The sequence below is a fragment of the Eublepharis macularius genome, chromosome 3 (genome assembly GCF_028583425.1).
Source record: "Eublepharis macularius isolate TG4126 chromosome 3, MPM_Emac_v1.0, whole genome shotgun sequence".
NCBI lineage: Eukaryota > Metazoa > Chordata > Lepidosauria > Squamata > Eublepharidae > Eublepharis > Eublepharis macularius.
The window spans coordinates 149,525,945-149,543,944 of record NC_072792.1 but is presented as its reverse complement, the minus strand read 5'-3'; the positions used below and the strand labels follow the sequence as shown (position 1 = coordinate 149,543,944).

At 44.0% G+C, this 18,000-nt stretch overlaps 1 protein-coding gene across 1 annotated transcript in view; it reads left to right on the top strand.

The window, feature by feature from the left end:
- The first annotated feature begins 10,245 nt into the window (after window positions 1-10,245).
- ARHGAP31 (Rho GTPase activating protein 31) overlaps window positions 10,246-18,000 on the top strand; it is a 112,443-nt gene continuing 104,688 nt past the window's right edge. Inside the window, exon 1 of the mRNA XM_054974639.1 lies at window positions 10,246-10,521. Within this exon, the coding sequence (XP_054830614.1) occupies window positions 10,422-10,521 (100 nt within the window). The 5' untranslated portion in view covers window positions 10,246-10,421. The remainder of the gene's footprint in view (window positions 10,522-18,000) is intronic.

The window sequence follows — 18,000 nt, the reverse complement described above, 5'->3', positions numbered from 1 at the left end:
TGACTGGCCAAAGGTCGCCTAGTAAGCTCCATGGCAGAGTGGGGACTTTAATCTGGTCTGACACTCCAACCACTACACCACATCAGCTCTTATTTGCCTCTGTGTACCATTCTATCTGTGTACCCCCCCCCCCACCTCAGTGCACGAGGGATTACTATCTTCTGGCTGAGGTTAACTTCATGAATCAGGTGGGTCCTACCCACCTCCACACACTTAATTGGGAATAAGCCTCATTGAATATATTGGAATTTAATTCAGAGTAGACATGAATAGTATTATGCAGTTAGGCTAAGGATTACAATACCTTACCTGGTTGCTAACCTCCAGGTAGGGCCTGGAGATCTCCTGGAATTACAACTGACCTCCCAATTTAAGAGATTAGTTTCCCTGGAGAAAATGGCTGCTTTGCAGAGTGGACTCTGTTGCATTACATCTCTGCTGAGTTCCCGCCCTTTCCCAGACTCCACTTTTCCCACACTCCACCCCCAAAATCTCCAGTAACCCAGAGTTGGCAAACCTACCTGGTATCATGGTTCCCAGGTTCCTGCTTTGGGTAGGGGATCCCCAGTCCTGGCTCTTGTTTCCCACTGTTGTTCTGGCTGCTGGCAGGAGGAAAAAATCATAATTGAGTGATGGCATGATGTCACTTCTAGGGAACACTTGGAAGCAATATCAGTCTACTCTAGGAATTGCTGGAAACTCTGTGGTAAAACCATAGAGTTTCCAGCAAATCCTAGAGTGGACTGACATAACAGCTGGATTTTCCCTGGAAGTTTCATCGCGCTGTCACTCAATGGCGCCTCCCATGTCCCCCACCCTGACTCCTGCTAGTTGCCAGGCGGTGCTTGGCAATGCTACTCGGTACATTTTGCTTCTCATAATTATTTGTTGTCCCTGTACATACATTGCTCCCACTCAGAATATTATCAAATCCAAGATTTACAGGATTTCTAGCCAACTTATCCTAAGCAGTACATGGGAACCTTTAACCTTACAAAGAAAAGATTTAATATAGTCTGAATCTGACTCCTTTGCAAATTCAGGTTTAGCCAAGTGTTTGAATTAGATTGAAGATTTGCAAGCAAAAGCTCGATTTGTTTCTGCTTTGTCAAAAATAGCATCTTGAGTTTAGAATAACTGAAAAGTTCAGAATAAAACTGAAAAGTTATATATATATATATATTGCATGGTCTCAGCCTAGTAATTTTCCCTTGAGGACTAAATGCAGCTTCCCTTACTCAAGCAGAGAGGAGCAATTGGGGTGAAAGGGAATTGTCTGTGGTAGGAAGAGCAGCTTTTTAAAGTAAGTGTGCAAGACAGATATTTAAAAACTGTTATGCTTCTCTAAAAACCTTTTATTTCCATGCTACAGTATGGAAATACTTTAATCCAAATGTTCAGAAGGAGAGCACTAGTTAGGGTGCTTATGAACAGCTGGCTTAAAGTCACTACTTTAACAGTGCCATCCGAAGAAGATTTATACCCACCTAAATTCATTTGAAATTAGTGGGTATAGAAGGCTGTAACATGGCTTAGGTTGAGTCTGTTAGTTTTATCCGTCTAAACATATTATAGTCTCTTGAAACGTGCCTTGTACAAACTACACACTAATTTGCATTGTAGTAGATCTGGAAAGTAAGAAGGTGCCTGGGATGAATCAGTAAAAGATAAGAAAGAGCCAGTGTGGTCTAGTGGCTAGATTGTTGGGTTTGAAAATGAGAAGCTCAGCTTTCATTGAGTGAGAAGCCTTGAAGCCTGACTCTGCACTTTTGACCTAGCCTACACTGCAGAGGTTAATTAATTCTGAATGCCCTGGAAGGGAACAGGTGGAATAAAAATGCAACAAATATAAATGCCCCGTATTGTGAGCCTCCTACTAACAGAAAACATAAATGGTTTCACTCCTATGTTGTCAGGAACAGCTAACAGCAGTAATGTAAGAGGTTTTCCATGTGCTATTCTTTTTTGGTGCTATGTACCAACGTATGCTTTAATTTTATATGGAAAGTTTTCATGCAGTCTCTCCAGAGACTACTTGGGGTGGCTCAAGTAAAGCAGTACAATAAAATCATAACACAGCAGCATAAAAATAAGCCATAAAAATTCACATCATACAAAACAAGCCAAGGCATAAAAACAACCTAAAACAATATTAAACAGCTTAGTATTTTAGTTCCTTTTCAAGTTTCATTCCAATTGTTCTTTTATCTTGTAGAAAATGGGGTTATCTAGATTTCAAAAGTTTGCTAGAACCCCAAAGAAAAAGAAAGCTTCCTTTGAAGAGTGTGTTATGTGGTAAAGTTCTGGAATAATGTGACTCAGAGAACCAGACAGGAAACTGGTCAAGGGGGTGGGGAGGGAAAGAAAGTTGGGGGAGGTCATTCTGACGTGTCAAGGCCTAACAATGAATTGTCTGTGTCAGGAAAATGATCCTAACAGTAGAGCTATATTTAGGACAACACTCTCTCTCTCTTCCTCTGTAGCTCCAGCTTTCCTCCTTTACTTTCCCTTAGTTTTAGAAGGTGCTTAGCAGTTAGATGGAAACTTAACAAATCATAGGTGGCTGGAAAGGAGTTTCATGCCATATAGGAAATGCTACAAGCAAAAAAAAAGAGAGGTGGCCCCTCAGAATAGATCTGGAAGAATACCTTCCTTCAGCTCCAAAAGGAGAAGGCACAGGACAGTAACCATCATTTTTGTGCAGACCCTTATTTCTATTGCTGGGATTCACAAGTGAGGCAGTGATTTAAGTCAGACAAGATTACACAACTGCTGTTGAGCCAAGCTGATTCTTGCAAAGTGGTCTGTAAAAATTGAGGCTGGCAGTTCGGATGATTGGGAGAGGCCATTCTGTGACTGGGATAGCTGGATGTCATAGGTTAGGTTTGCTTGATAGATCCCATCTCACTACTATACAGGAGCTTTTCAAACAGTAGTAATTACATAACAGCGTACCAGTCTTTTAAACAGAACACTTTTTAAAAGCTGGGAAGCATATCAAATGTTCTTCAAAAGGGTGATTTTTTTTTTAAAGCTAGTTTATTGTAAATTATACCGAGGTCTATTCTTGACAGCTTTTGACAAAAAAGGATAGATTTTAAAAGATCTTTAAAAATCCCAATACTATTCAGCAAAAGTCGAGGTTATTCTTATATTTCAGAGAAACATGGGGGGTGCACTTAACCCTCCCTCCCCCACACTTCGGACCTGATATCGATCAATGTTACAGACAATTATTTTGAACAGACAGAGAGATTGCATGGTTGTGGTTTGGCTCTGAACCACAACGTTGTTTCTCATTTGGAATGCAATAGTTGTCTTAGAATGGTGGGAGTAAAAAACCTTGAAACAAACAAGTTTCTAGACTTCATAACTATGAAGATGAGCTTAAATTTGAAATTGGCTTAGCTCAGGATTTGAGGCCTTCTGCATGGAATAAGATAAAATAATCTTTTAGCAATAATTATGTGGTTCTACAGTCTTCTTGCAAGGAATCTTTGTTCCTTTTCCTGTCAATAGTATATCAGTCTTTTGTAGTGAAGAATGTTATTCCTTTTGTCGTAACACAAAATAGAATTTTTGCTGGTATGAGAATCTTCTCCTGTTTGGCTCCAGATAGTTGAAAGAGTCTTGGTTGTATATGACTGAGGCAGGAAAATCAAAGTGACCCCAAGGGGGGATGGATTCCTCAAAGCAGATTATAAATTCCCAGGACTCAGCAAAGAAGCTCCATTCTATTTTTTGTTTCATCTGGAGGAGCATCTTTGATGGTTACAAGCCATTCAGGAGTCTAAACTGTTATTTAGGGACTCCATTTTGTCTACACAGAAGGGACAACAGGGAGAATTCCCAACCATGAGAACCATGGAGATGTTGATATTTATTTATTAGATTTTTAGTCCGCCCTCCCTGCAGGCAGGCTCAGGGCAGAGTAGAACATTCCAGTTTATATAAATACACTTTAAAACAGATAAAACATTACAGTAAAATTAAAACAACTATGTACAATAAAACTTCTCAAGATGGTGAGACTAAAATACTGCATTTCAGGCATGGACCATATATATATATAGGGTGGTGGACAGATCTTTTCAGTATGGCTGGCGGGGGCCCAGCCTAGCCTCCGGCATATGCCTGGTGGGAACATCTCTGTATTACAGGCCTGGTGGAAAGATAATAAATCCCACTGGGCCCTGGTTTCATCAGACAGAGTTCCACCAGGCTGGTGCCAGGACCGAAAAGGCCCTGGCTCTGGTCAAGGCCAGGCGAGCCTCCCTTGGGCCAGGGACCACCAAAAGTTGTTTATTTGTAGAATGAAGTGTCCTCTGGGGTACACATAGGGAGAGGCGGTCCCGCAGATCTGTTAGGCCCAGTCTGCATAGGGCTTTAGAGGTCAACACCAAAACCTTGAACCGGTCCCAGTATTTAACTGGTAACCAGTGCAGCTGGTGTAATATAGGTGTTATATGTTCCCCAATCAGGACTCGTGCAATCACTTGCACAGCTGCATTTTGAACCAGCTGTAGTCTCCAGATCAGGACCAGGGGAAGGCCTGCATAGAACGAGTTGCAGTAGTCTAATCTAGAGGTGACCATTACTTGGATCACTGCCGTTAGGTCATGGGTCAACAGGTAGTGGACAAACTGACAGGCTTGTTTTAGATAGAAAAATGAAGACCGGGCAACCGCTGCAACCTGTGCCTCCATGGTCAGGGAGGCATCCAGGATTACCCCTAGGCTCCTAACTCTCAAAACTGGCACAAGCAGTGCTCCATCAAGAGTGGGGAGCCAGAGTCCTGTGCACATGGACCCAACCCACATGCAGGACCTCCATCTTTGTGGGATTTAGTTTCAACCAACTCTGCTTCAACCACCCAGTCACAGCTTCGAAGGCATGCTCCAAGATATCTGGGGCAGAGTCAGGCCATCCATCCATCATCAGATATAATTGGGTGTCATCAGCATATTGATGACACCCAAGTCCGAAACTCCGCACCGACTGGGAGCAACTTCTGGAGAGTTACACTACTGCAACTTCAAGTAATACTAGGTTGTCCTATTTAAACATCATTTAGGATAAGTATCAAGCATAGGGAAAAGAGACTATGTGCCTTCTTTTCTTTATCCCCTTGCTTAGCCCAAATGCTTGAATAGACTATATGTATTTAGAGTTGTCATGCCCCCCTTACTTCCCAAGCAGGGGACTGGTGCTTGTGTTGCAGGTATGGGGCCCTGATCGGGCTTCTTCGTGTGCACGTGAGGTGCGTGAGCTCTGAAGGCCCTGATGACAGCCCTGATTGTTGAAAAATGGAAGCAATGGGGATTCAGCAGGGCCAAACAGGCTCAAAACAGCATTTTCTTTATGTTTGGGGCTGATTTGGCCCCACTGAGACCACAGCCACTTCCACACATCCTTAATGGGACAGCCCACCAACAGAACTCGAGTGGGTTATCTCACTCATTAAACACATCATCATTTCCTATATGCAAACAGGTCATGAGGATCCCAGTTTTAAAGTTTTTTTTGTGAGACCTGATTTGGTCCATGTTTATTTTTGATGCTTATTTTCTGTACGATTATCCTACTGGATCAATGCATGCAGAGGGGTTTTTGCGCTTCAGAAAAGCCCTCTCACAAATCTCCAAACCCTCCTCTCGCCATTACCCCTTCTTTAAACATCACACATGCGTCTGGCTTGCATGCGTGATTGTATAATTCTCCCCCACACACACACTTTAAAACTTTTTTTAACGGTCGTTGCGCTATCATGGTATCTACATATTCAAAGGGAATCCTACTGCAGTACTTACTGGATCACTCAGAAAACAGAATGCCATTTTTGATTTTATTTTAAATATGGAATCGGGTAATCATGCTAATCTACTGTTCATATATTTATTAAACAGCTTTTCACTTAAAACTTTGAGCAGAAAATCATTGGTACAGAATGGAGTACTATGCATGCATGGTTTCTAAGAAGTTAAAAGACAGGACAATGGTATAGCGCAATCCCATATGTGCTTTTCTTTTAAAAAAAAAGGAAACTTGGGTGGGAATGCGCCAACATCATATGTGACGAGGCACAGATAAAGAACATGTTTTCTGTTTTGGGACCTTTTTTCATGACAAACACCCACAAAACACACATGAGGATGATGCCTGTGAAAGGTAAATTCTCGAAGCAGATTGAGAAGACATGGTTTTGGGAGAAAGAAAACTAAAAAAAATTGGAACATGTGGAGGCAGCCCCCTTCGGTTCTGTTTTTAAAATAGAAGTGCATCATTGTGGCCTCCAGAGTGTGTACATGTACCTTATTTTGCCATGTGTTCCAGTGGCTCCCAGCCAGTCTCCCCCCTCCTTTATCCCTTGCCAGCCAGGTGAGCAGGGCTGAGGAGCAAAAGGTGGGGATGAGGACACCCCATGTCTATCCCTATGTCTATTCATTTATTAAACTTTATGAAACTTTTGTATATTTTGAATGTTTTAAGCCTCCTGTCTCCAACAGAGATGGGCACGAACAGCAATACGAACTAAAAAAAACCCATGAACAGCCCAATCTGCTGTTTGTGAACAAGCTGTTTGTGAAGCCCCATTTTAAATGAACAGGTGGTCGTTGCAAGCCTCCTTCGTTGCTATTAGTTAAGCCAGACAGTCTGGCACCTGCAATCAATTCCCATGGCAACTCAGGCAGGTATTGTCTGAACTCTGTCTGAACTCCTGCTGTTGCCCTGGAAACCCCAATCTAAACCCAATTTAGTTTGATAGGCAGGTCTTCCTTCCAAGTGTGGACTGGAGCTCCAAATCTGTTACAAGAGGAAAAGACCAGGGGGCAGGGGGGCTCCCAGCTCTGGCTTTCAGGGAGAGACAGGTGCTGTTAGAGAGACAGGGTGAGTGCATTGGAGCTTGAATTTTCTTTGTGTGTGGTGGGATAGGGATCTACCCCTTCAGGTTCCAGGGCTGCTGCCAGGCTCTGGGGCCAAGCTGTTATTTATTATTGAGACATTTCCTGTTGCCTGCTCAGGTAGGGTTTCTGGGAGTGGTGCAGTAGGGATCTTGATGGCTGGAGGAGAGCCTGCTGGCCCCCACGAAAAACAAACAACGAACATGTTTGTGACAGGATCATGTTTGTCAGTGTTTGTTGTTAGTTGTTCGTGGATGGCAACGAACAACGAACACCATGTTCATGTTATTTTTTCTGTCCGTGCCCATGTCTAGTCTCAAAACATACCATCTCTATTTGGTCTTGCTATCTGAAGTGTAATAAAAAGGATGGACAGCAGATAGTCTCACTGTCCCTAGAGCATGTTAGCTCAAAATTGTGAAGTTGGAATAGATGAACTAGCTTGTAGGAGCAAAGTGGGCAGGCATGGCAACTAGGCGGAGCGTGTGAACAGCAACATAGGTACTGAGTGCTAGACACGCAACTCTGTTGAGTAGGAAATCATCTCAGAGTCGCTGGTGGCATGGGAGTTACCCAGTTTGTTTCTGGCTGTCTTGGGGAGTTTGGGGAAGGGGTGACACTGCTGAGCAGACTTTGGACAGCTGTGGGCTTTTCCAGCCTCCTGGGGACCAACCCAAAGGAACAATGAAGGCTTGCAAGTGTGTTCCTTCACACACACACACACACACACACACACACACACACACACACACACAAAGTAAAAGAAGCAAGCTGCACTCCATTTTTCAATCTAGGGTGTACCATCATTGCTGATACAGCAAGACAAAATGGAGGAAGGGATATTTATCTTATGTGTTTGTATCCTCCACAAAACTCAGTATAGCTTTCAAGTTGTTATTTCAATGTATCCACCATACAGCTCTCCTGTGAGGTTGGTTGGGCTAAGGAGCAGCAATGAGCCCAAACATCCAAGCAGGCCTGATGTGAGAGCAGCATTGTGTACGTGTAAAACATTCCATAGCCTTTCTTTTTCTTTTTTGTGTTATAATAAGCCATTTTGATTGCCATGATATGCTTAAGACAGCAGTTCTAAAGCAAGTCTACTCAGAATCCCACTCAAGTCTACTCAAAGAGCCTTACTCCCAGGAAAATGTTCTTAGGATAGCACAACAAATGTGATCTTTTGGTAATGCCTGGCGGTAACCGGCTTGTAAAATAAGATGTAAAGGCAAGTACAAAGTTCAGATTAAAAACCCCAAAACATGTTGCCTGCAAGGGGCTACATTTTGGATTAGCTTCAAGATTCCTTAGTTTGTGAAGGGACATCAGTTCTGTGTGTGAAGATGGATTTGCCTCTCCAACAAAAGCAAGTCACTGTCTGGCTCCAGTCTTTTTTTCCTTCTTTTTTTTTAAAAAAGCTCAGAGAAATATCGGCATCTTAGGAGTCCTTTGTCTGAATCAGACATCTGACCCTTTGAAGCTTATTCCTCATCAGTTACAGTACACGAGTCTTCCCACCAGAATGTTGTTTTACCGTCTCATACAGTCATAACATTGTATGTCATACATCCCTAGACCTCACGTGACAGCCCAATATTGTGCCCCCTTAAGAGGTTTGATATAAATATAGGACACAGATTGAGTTTCCCAGGGAAGATGGTGGAAACGTTTGTTGAAAAATTGCAGAACTATTTTTTCCTGAACAGTAATAATAATAGTAATGCAATATTTCTAGTTTGCTAAGGGCTTTATAGTACTGATATCACTGACAGCTTAGGAATGATTCACACGAGAAGGCAATGTGTCTGGGGGTTATCTCATGACCCCAGAGAGGTTGTTTGAAGGAGTCAGATCAGTTTGTAAAAGAGAAATAAGATCTTTTATATCAAGTTTTTGTTACTGGTAGATGTTAGTTTCTATGGCAATATTTTGTGCATTTGCTACATTGATTTTTAATTTTGGGGGGAGATAGAATAGAAATTTATCAAACTGGAAATAAAATGCTAGGAACTGTGAGGTAGAACCTTTCCCTTCATTAGCCCCAAATGTGAAATGTAAGCAACCCAAGACGTTTTCAACAAACATTTCCATCCAGCCTGCTCCTGGAAAGGGCAATGGTACCCACTGATTTAAAAAGTCATAGAAATACAAAATATTGGTATTCAGCACAACAGTGAGGTGAAAGTGGAGTAGTTATTTTCCTGCCTCTCAGACTTTGCTGAATATCTCTTCCTTGCTGACTTGTTTACTCTGCCTCTGAGCGGAAGAGAGGAGGCTGTGAATTGACTCCAGAGTGCAGATTTGGGGCCAGACTGCACCTGTGTCTGCAAGAACATGTGTGTATGTGCATGTGTGTGCATGTGCCTGCGTGTGCTGGACTGCAGGGTCTTCTTTCCTTCTTTCACTTCTTTTCCCTTGCCTGAACAATGCTTTTCCCCTGCTGTTCTGCTCGCAGGAGGAGAGAGAAGCACTCGACCCAAAGTATGTGAAAAGCAGCATTTGGGATGAGAAGTGTCACAGTGAAGAAGGAGACTTGGCTGCTTATTGAAACCAGTTCTGTTCCTTCCTCCTCCCCGGCCCCTCCCTAGGCATTTTTTTCCTCCAGAGCTGACCATTTGTGGAACAGGAAACGTCAGAGCTCCGAGCTGCTCCGGGCCCCTACTCAGTGGAATGATTTCCTTTCAGGCTGTCCCGTTATCTTTGAGCGGGCAGGACATCCCCCTTCCTCCCTGCTCTGAAAACCCTCTGCTTGCCTCTTGCCTTACTTACACACACAGCCCTGCCAAAAAAGTCCATCCTCCGCCCCCTCCCCAGCTAACTTCCTTCCAGCATTTCCTGAGCTGGATAATCCCAGGATTTGTAAAAACAGGGGAAAGGGAGAGAGAGAGAGGGCATTAATGTAGAAAACCCATTCCTTGTTCTCTGAACATTGCTTTAAAACTGGGAGGGGGAGGGGAGAAGAGGGATCCCCTAGTCTTCTCTTTCTCTGTCACCTTTCCCCCCTCTGTTCTCTTTTACAAGTTCATGGAAGAAAGGATTTGAAGTGTCCGGTAACTACTCTCTGAAGGATTGGGTGAGATCCAGCTTGATTTAATTGGATTGCCTGCTTGATTTGGCTTTCGAGGTTCCTGGGACTCAACGGCAAAGAAGTGAGAATCTCAGCTAACATCTGGACCCTGTTGCCAATTTCATTGCGGCCACCACCACCCACCGCCCTCTGAGAAGAACCCTTCTGAACTTGGGCTATGATCTCTCTGCTGCTGCCTGCTGGAGATCTCTGTATTGTCCTGACCTCTCTCTCCTACAAGAGCAGCAGCCACAGCAACTCAACATCTGGTGGGGATTAATGTTGATCCTTCCAGCTGGAAGTTCTTCTGGACTTTTGATGTCGCTGACCGGAAACGGGACCCAGGCAAGGAGGGTCTGAAGAAAGGGGAGACCTTTGCACTTGTCGCAAGCAAAGTGAGGGGGGTGGGGGGGAAGGAAGGAGGGAGGTAAACCTCTTTTTGGAACTAACTCATGAAGAACAAGGGAGGAAAGCCGAAACTTAAAAGGAAAGGAGCCACGAACGTATTTGGCTGTGATCTGACGGAATATCTGGAGAGCTCTGGACAAGATGGTAATAAAACTGGCCTCTTTATTTCTTACTTGGTCTAGTGATGTGTCTACTGTTTTCCTTTCAGACAGAGAGTATTAAAGGTCCACCTTCATTTGGTCTGCAGCGGTAAAGCATGTGAATAGTGCCTATTGATTTGTTCATCAGGAGTGGCTAACCAACAGTTTTCTTAGTTTAGTGAACTGTTTCACTGTATGGCAGAGAGAGGAAAGCTAGGTATGTACCACCAAGATTTCCCGCTTGATGTATTCAGAGAAGGAATGATTTAAGACTTTTCACACCCTGGGGTGGAACACAGGAGACTTTAAAGGTCTTACTAAGGATTTTTCCAAGAAGCTCTAAACTTTCATTGGAATCAGTGGAAATAGAAGGCGTTCAGCAGTTTTTCTGAATAAAAAGCCAGGAGTAGTTCATAGGCCCTGGCAAAATTCCTCATAATTTTTTTCCCTTCAACAATAGAGAAGAGGGAGGAAAGTTCGGATAAAGTGGGAGCAGTTCTTCCTGTGTTTCTTGCCAGTAACCCATACTCTGCCTTGCCTGTGATCCATTTCTTCAGATGAGCATATGGTGCGTCAGACTGTGGGAGGTGGTGGTGCCAATTCGGTTTGGAAGGTCAGAGATGGAGAAACAGATTAGCCTTCTTAAAAGTGGGCTGGGTGACGACGCATGCTGCTAATTCTCTGAAGGGAAGAAGGAGGTGGTGCCCCCCCCCACTTAGAAACTGAAAATTTGATGGGAAATTACTGAAGCTTTCTTTGCCTCTTATTGCCATCTGCATAGGCATAATGTTCCCACTGTAGATTTATTAGATTTCTTAAGACTCAGAGTTTCCAGGGCAAGGCAGTTTCCTCAGCAGCAATTATAAAGGGTGTTTATCCAATAATGGTGGATGACTGTGGTGACACTCGTCTGTAGGATGGACGCCTCCATTGGGTACTTACATAAGTGGAAAGGGTCTTTGCTGTTACACAGTGCTGTAGCCTGCCAGAATGGACAGTGTTGTTCTCCTGCTCCTGGCCATTGCACAAGACATATTTTTTCCAGTTCAGTCATAATACCAGCTTAATGCATTTGACAAATGTCTGTGATGTTAGTTGGCAATCCTGGTTGTGTGTCTATGAAACCTGTTCTGGAGTGCAGCTTTTCTCCTTGGACTGGTCACACAGCAACAATGCAGGCTATTTCATGAAGGACAGGAAGGGTGTGTGAATGGGGAACTGGGAAAAATTGCAGAAGGTCTAGAAGATCAGATTTGTGCAGAGTACCAAGCCAAGCACCAGCCCTGTACCTTTGTGACACAACCCTTCTGTTTTTGCAGTCCTAGGCAGGCAGCAAAAAATAGAATAGAGCCCCTAGTGAGCTGTAGGTCACAAACTGTACAACATTTCTTTCAATTCAATGCAGCCATGAAAATAGAAACAAGAATCTGTTTTTTATTTATTACATCTGAGAGGCCCTGTACAGCTCTGGTGAATGAGTACTTTGTCAACAGCTTTTTTTCCAGGATAGTTAAGTCCACCAGGCACAGATTGTAAGGAGGAACAGGACAGGTAAAAATGTGTTCTCCTTCGTGTTGATTGGCATGACCCATTGGCCATCCCCTAACAAAAAACTCTATTAGACCAGAAGCCATTAAAAGGATGGTAGTTAGCTTTTAGTGTGTAGGTTACATCAAAAGGATAACAGGCAGCAAAATAGACAGGACTTTTATTCATTTGTTCACTAGAGATGCAAGCAGGTTGAACAATTTTAAAGCCAAACCCGTGTTAGGCAGCTGTGAGGGTAGCAGGGGCCAAGGTTGGTGGCAGGAGGCTTACAGCCTTCCAGATCTCCCTGACTGGAACTTTTGAGCTGAGATGACATCAGTTATGATAGGGAATTGGACATTGGTGGGTAATTTGATCGGAACCCTTCCCAGCAGTGTGGAAGGCAGGCAATAGTCTTCGTGGTAGAGGGTTTTTTAAAACCCGTGATTGGGTAGGAAAGCATGACGGTGCTATGTGTTCACTTTGTCTTCTATGTGAACAAGCTCACTGATGACTCTGAAAATTGAATTTACTCATTTGTAAGGAAAGCGATTGGGATCCTTGAGACCTTTGTGAGCTAGCACATGTAATATAGAGCTTAGAGCATTTCTCCTTGGAATCCAGAGAAAACTTTCAGAAGTGGGACTATGTGAGGCCAGATACTTTTTAAACATACATTTATTTATATAAATGCACTCAGAAGGAGTAATCAGATCAACAGGCAAGTGTCTCTGTGTGTTTGTGTGTGTGTTGGGCTCAGTGGGGGAGTTGTCAAGTCACGTCATCTTTGCTTTATTCCATCTTATGTTGGTGTTGCTTTGTACAATGACCCTTCCAGCTTACTTTATGATTCAGGAAAGGCCACGGACGAACTCTGTGATTGGAGGAGGGATTCCTACAAAAAGGAATAATTTGAGACAGTCACAGGAAGTGATGTTGGCAGAACTCTGCTGCTTTCTTTCCTCTGGGTCACCAAATCACTCCATGGCTTATATGAAGGGCTAAGGAAGGACAGGAAAAAATCTGTGCTCTTCAGAATCAGGACTGCTTGTTTTGGGCTGAGATGCCAGCCTTCACCTACTCCTCCTGGCTTGCTGTTAAAGAGCAAATGTTGCTTTTGCTCCTGTTGCAGGGATCCTTGGGCTGTTTCTGTAGCACAAGAGAAAATTAAACTGTTCGACCAAAGAGAGAAGCAAGACAAATGCAGCAGGGTTGTTCCTGAGTGGATGAAGGAAAGATGAGCTGATCCATGCAACAGTTGAAAATGTCCAGTTGTAGGCTTCATCTACACATTATTAAGCCCTTATATTGGCTGCAGAACAACATGAGGACTTTGTATCACTCATGCAGTTTTGTGCCTCCCCAGACACACAATATCTCTTTTCTGTTTTTCCACTTGACAGAATCAGTTCAGACATTATGTGAACAGGGACTGGGCGCATGTGTTCTCTCTTATGCCTACTCTTGTGCCTCATTCTTCGCAAGCCAGAGTTTACTGTTATGTCTGAGCTGGAAATTATGGCTTGCTTTAATAGTAGCTTACATGCATGTGGAAACCATAGCTTGACTATGGTTTCAATTTTGGATTGCTAGCAAGCAATGGTTTCTGTAAACCATCATTTCCCCAATTTACATGTAATAGTAAACTGGTTTGTGGCAAAAGTATTCTCCCTCTCATCCGGTTGACTGCTCCACAATGTAAGAGCCACCACCAAGAATGCATATGAATGGACAGTTGCTGATTTTACCTGTTTTCAGGATGGCACCTTCAGAAGGCTTTTCTCAAATAAACAGTGCTGTCACAGCGGAACATAGCAGGAGAGTTCTGTCTCCCCTAACATCTGTATGTTTCCCTTAGTTTGTGTCCAAGCCATTACACTTTTCTTGGTTTCTTAGCATTTTTCTGCCCTTCCATTTAGATTTTTGCATCTCTCTTCAGAAGTATTTTGCAATGTGTGGAGTTTTCCCATGTGCAAGCTATGCTACAGGTGCTTGCAATGTGATTGCCTTACCATTTTGGAAACCTATTGAGCAAAAGACGTACTCAGCAATTTGTACATAGTATTTTAGGTTTGTGCCTTTTTTGAAAGTACCAGTGTCCCAAGTATTAATTTCTATAAATATGTTGAAAAGCAAGAAATGGCCTGAAAGGTTATTGAAGAGAAATATAGAGCACCTCAGACATAGGTCTGAATGTCCTTCCCTCCCATCTAGGGTTACCAGGTCCAGGTTCGGAAATTCCTGGAGATTTTGGGGGTGGAGCCTGGAGAGAGTGGAGTTTGGGGAGGGGAGGGGCTTCAGTAGGGTATGATGCCATAGAGTTCACTCTCCAAAGCAGCCATTTTCTCCAGGGAAATTGGACTCTGTTGCCTGGAAATCAGTCGTAATTCCAGGAGATCTCCAGCTACCACCTGGAGGCTGGCAACCCTACTCCCATCTCTCTCCCTGGGACATGGCTTTTGATTTGGCATTAATGCTTGCTAGTAACCTGGAGTAGAAAAAGTAGATTTGGTTGTACACATTTTGGCTGGATTTGTGTGTGTGTGTGTGTGTGTGCTTCTGGTTCCAGTTTTACTCTTTCAAGTTTTTGGCAAATAACAACATGCATTTTTCCCCCCTTCCTATTTTGTTGTTTGCCTTTCTTGCTACTGCTGATTCTGTTACTGTCTTGTAAGCATTTTAGATCATTTTAAGTTATGTGGATTTCATTATTGTTTTATTTTGGATTGTAAGCCCCTTTGAAGACTCAGTGACGAAAGGGGGGTGGCAAAAATGTCTCAGAGAACTGAATGTGCTAAGAATGGTGTTGCACAGCGCAGATACAACATCTGGTACCCATGTATCTCGCCCACATGAAAAAAATCCAACTTTCTCTCTTTACTCATTATAGCAGAAGTGTAAAATTGGGATTCATGAGTGTCTTGTTATCCTCTCTCTTCTTTCCCCCATAACATTTGAAACTACCTGAAGTCCCCAGGGGGCTTTTCAACATGGCTTCGACATGCTTTCAGTGAAGTTGGGCAACTCGTGATGACAACAGCATTTTTTCCTTTAAATTTAAAAAAAAGGAAATTTCTCAGCTTTGCTGTAAGACTTGTGGTTGCAAATACTTTTTCAAGCTTTATTTAGCAACCACAAACGATGGAAACTTCTATATTTCCTGGTTTTAGTTTGTTAATTGTTGATGTCAGCAATGTAGGCCATAACCCCATTACACAGTTTGCATACCTTTTCCAGAGTTGCCTTCTCTGATCAGAGACAACAACAACAACATTTGATTTACATACCGCCCTTCATAACAACATCCACTCAGAGTGGTTTACAAAGTATGCTATTTTTATCCCCACAACAATCACCCTGTAAGGTGGGTGAGGCTGAGAGAGCTCTGAGAGACTGACCCAAGGCCACCCAACTGGCTTCAAGTGGAGGAGTGGGGAATCAAACCCTGTTCTCCAGATTAGAGTCCCATCGCTCTTAATCACTACACCAAACTGACTCTCAACTGGCTAGCCAACAATTTCTTTTGCAAGCAAAATGAGCAGTTGCATAACTATCATAAATCAAGATTATGCAATTTAAAGCACAATTGTAAGAACACTTTCCTGGGCATAAGCTCCACTAAGTAGACCTCATTAGGATTCTGAGTAGACCTGCTTAGGATTGCTCTCTTGGTTGATTGATGACTAAATAAACAGACTAAGGCTGCAATCCTGTGTGCACTTACTTGAGTGACAGGCCTATTGACTTTGTTTACTTTTAGGTCGAGCATTTTGATTTTGTTCATTCTGCACCATAAAGTTTAGTAGAAAACAATGGAGCTCATAAAGAAAATCAAAAGTAAGGCAAACCGCACAATGCAGAAGAAAACTTTTGAATGTATGTTAAAGCAGCAATTCCCAGGACAGAAGTAGCAGGCAGGCGAGCGTGAGCATAGCAACACCACCACTTCCATCTCTGCTGCGTTTCTTCTTCCCAGCTGTTTTTCACCTTGCTGGACTTTGAGATATGGAGACTGGTTTGAGTGAAAATGGACTAGATGAGTGTTGGGAGGGGGGCAGCTGAAGAATGGTCCACCCACCCACCCACGCCTTGCCTGCCACTTCTGTTGCAGATTCGTTCTCTTGCTCTTTTCCTGCCACCTTTTAAAATGGGCCAGCCACTCCTGCATGCAGTTCTTCTTTAGGAATATTGTAAGAATAATGAAGAGACTGAGACTCAGCCTTGGGGGGTGGGGTCTGGGGGGAGTGTATTCCAGGGAGTCCGCGGGTCCTTTTGTAAGGACAGGGCTTGAGCCCTTCTTGCACCCAGTAGGCTAATGTGAAAATGGAGCCTCTCTTTCTGGTAACAGAGGCAGGAAATCTCCACCTTAGGAGAAGGTGTCTGGCACTTAGTAGCCACACCTGGTCAGGGTTCCTCAGGACCACTGGCTCGGACAGCACGGCTTAGGGAGCAGCAGGGGGTACCGGGCTTGTACATAATGGACCAGTTGATCCAGCAATGCAGCTGTCTCAAGTCTCAGCCTAAATAGGTCGAGAGCTAGTTAGGCTCAGCTGTGTTTGCTGGCAGGTGATGCAGCTCAGGAGGCTGTGTTGTGCTCTTGCCAGGATCTTGTAAGGAAATATCATACTCGGCGCTTTGTTCTAAGTCTGCAGGGAAGCGGTGTGCTGCCAGCCTTGTGCTTCACCTCCTTTGCTCCCTCTTTGCTTGGGCCTGTTGTGATTCCTGCGACAAGTAGGGCTGCCCGGTCCATGTTGGGAAATTCTTGGAGATTTTTTTTTGGGGGGGGGGGTGCAGCCTGGGGAAGGCAGTAGTTGGGGAGGGGAGGAAACTCAGCTAGGTATAATGCTATAGAATCCACCTTCCAAGGCAGCCATTTTCTCCAGGGGAACTGATCTCGGTTGCCTGGAGATGCTGGGAGATCCCTAGCCACCCCCTGGAGGTTGGCAACCCTGGGGGAAGGGCCTAATGGACTATGCCTGATGGGGGCCTAGTGGTGATCTCTGGGGCAGGTGGCAATGACCTACTTGGAGATTCTGGCAGGGCAGTCTCCGGTGTGGCTGGAGTACGATCAGTTGGTACCTCTGTAGCATCAGGTTCTCCCTGATCCTGCTGGTCCTCTTGGTTTTCTGGTTCTTCAGGCTCATCCTCTAAGCCCTCCAGGTCAGAGTCGCTGGCCTGGTTCAAGGGCTGCTCAGAGGGGGTCATGACAGAAGGGGGCAGAATTAGTTGCCCGTCTTTTGAAGTGTGAGAGCTAACAGAGCTGTAACTGCCCACAGTCACCTAGCAACCAGATAACCTCAGGACACTAGCCAGAAAAATCCAGTAGTTCAGCCCTTGGCTCTCTAATAGGGTTCCTCAACATCATGGGGTCTTAGGGATCAAGAGGATTCTGTCCAAATCAAGTATGTCATAGCTACTTCCACTATACTGTATATTTGGACTGTTTTTCAATTTTCCAATGCAAAGGATTTCAGCATAGAGATAGAGAGATGACACTCTGCAGCCAAAGGCAGTAAATATCTGACGGACGTGATGGCAGGCTCTGCAGCCAGGGCACATGCAGGCTCGCCCCCCACATTATGAAACAGGGCTGTCCAAGGCATGGCATGCGCCGGCAAGAGAGCATGAGAGCATGGGAGGAGGTCCTGGCGAAGCTTTAAATCAAAATGAGAGTCTTCAGGTTGCTAATATTTGAGAGCCACTGATCCAGCGCACTTTCTCAGCAACCATTTAAGGGAGAGACAAGTAGCTACGGATTTTGGCAGCAGGAAGGTTGTAGTTTTGACAAACTTTAAAGAAGAGTTTTCTGCAACAGGAATAGTCAAGCTGTGGGAGACACACTTGCACGAGGGAGGATATAAAGAATCTGTCATCATAATTCCCATCTACCTATTATTGTGCCAAGAAGATCTCTGGCAGCAGTGAAGCCTCCACGTGGAAGGTAGTGACGGGAGGT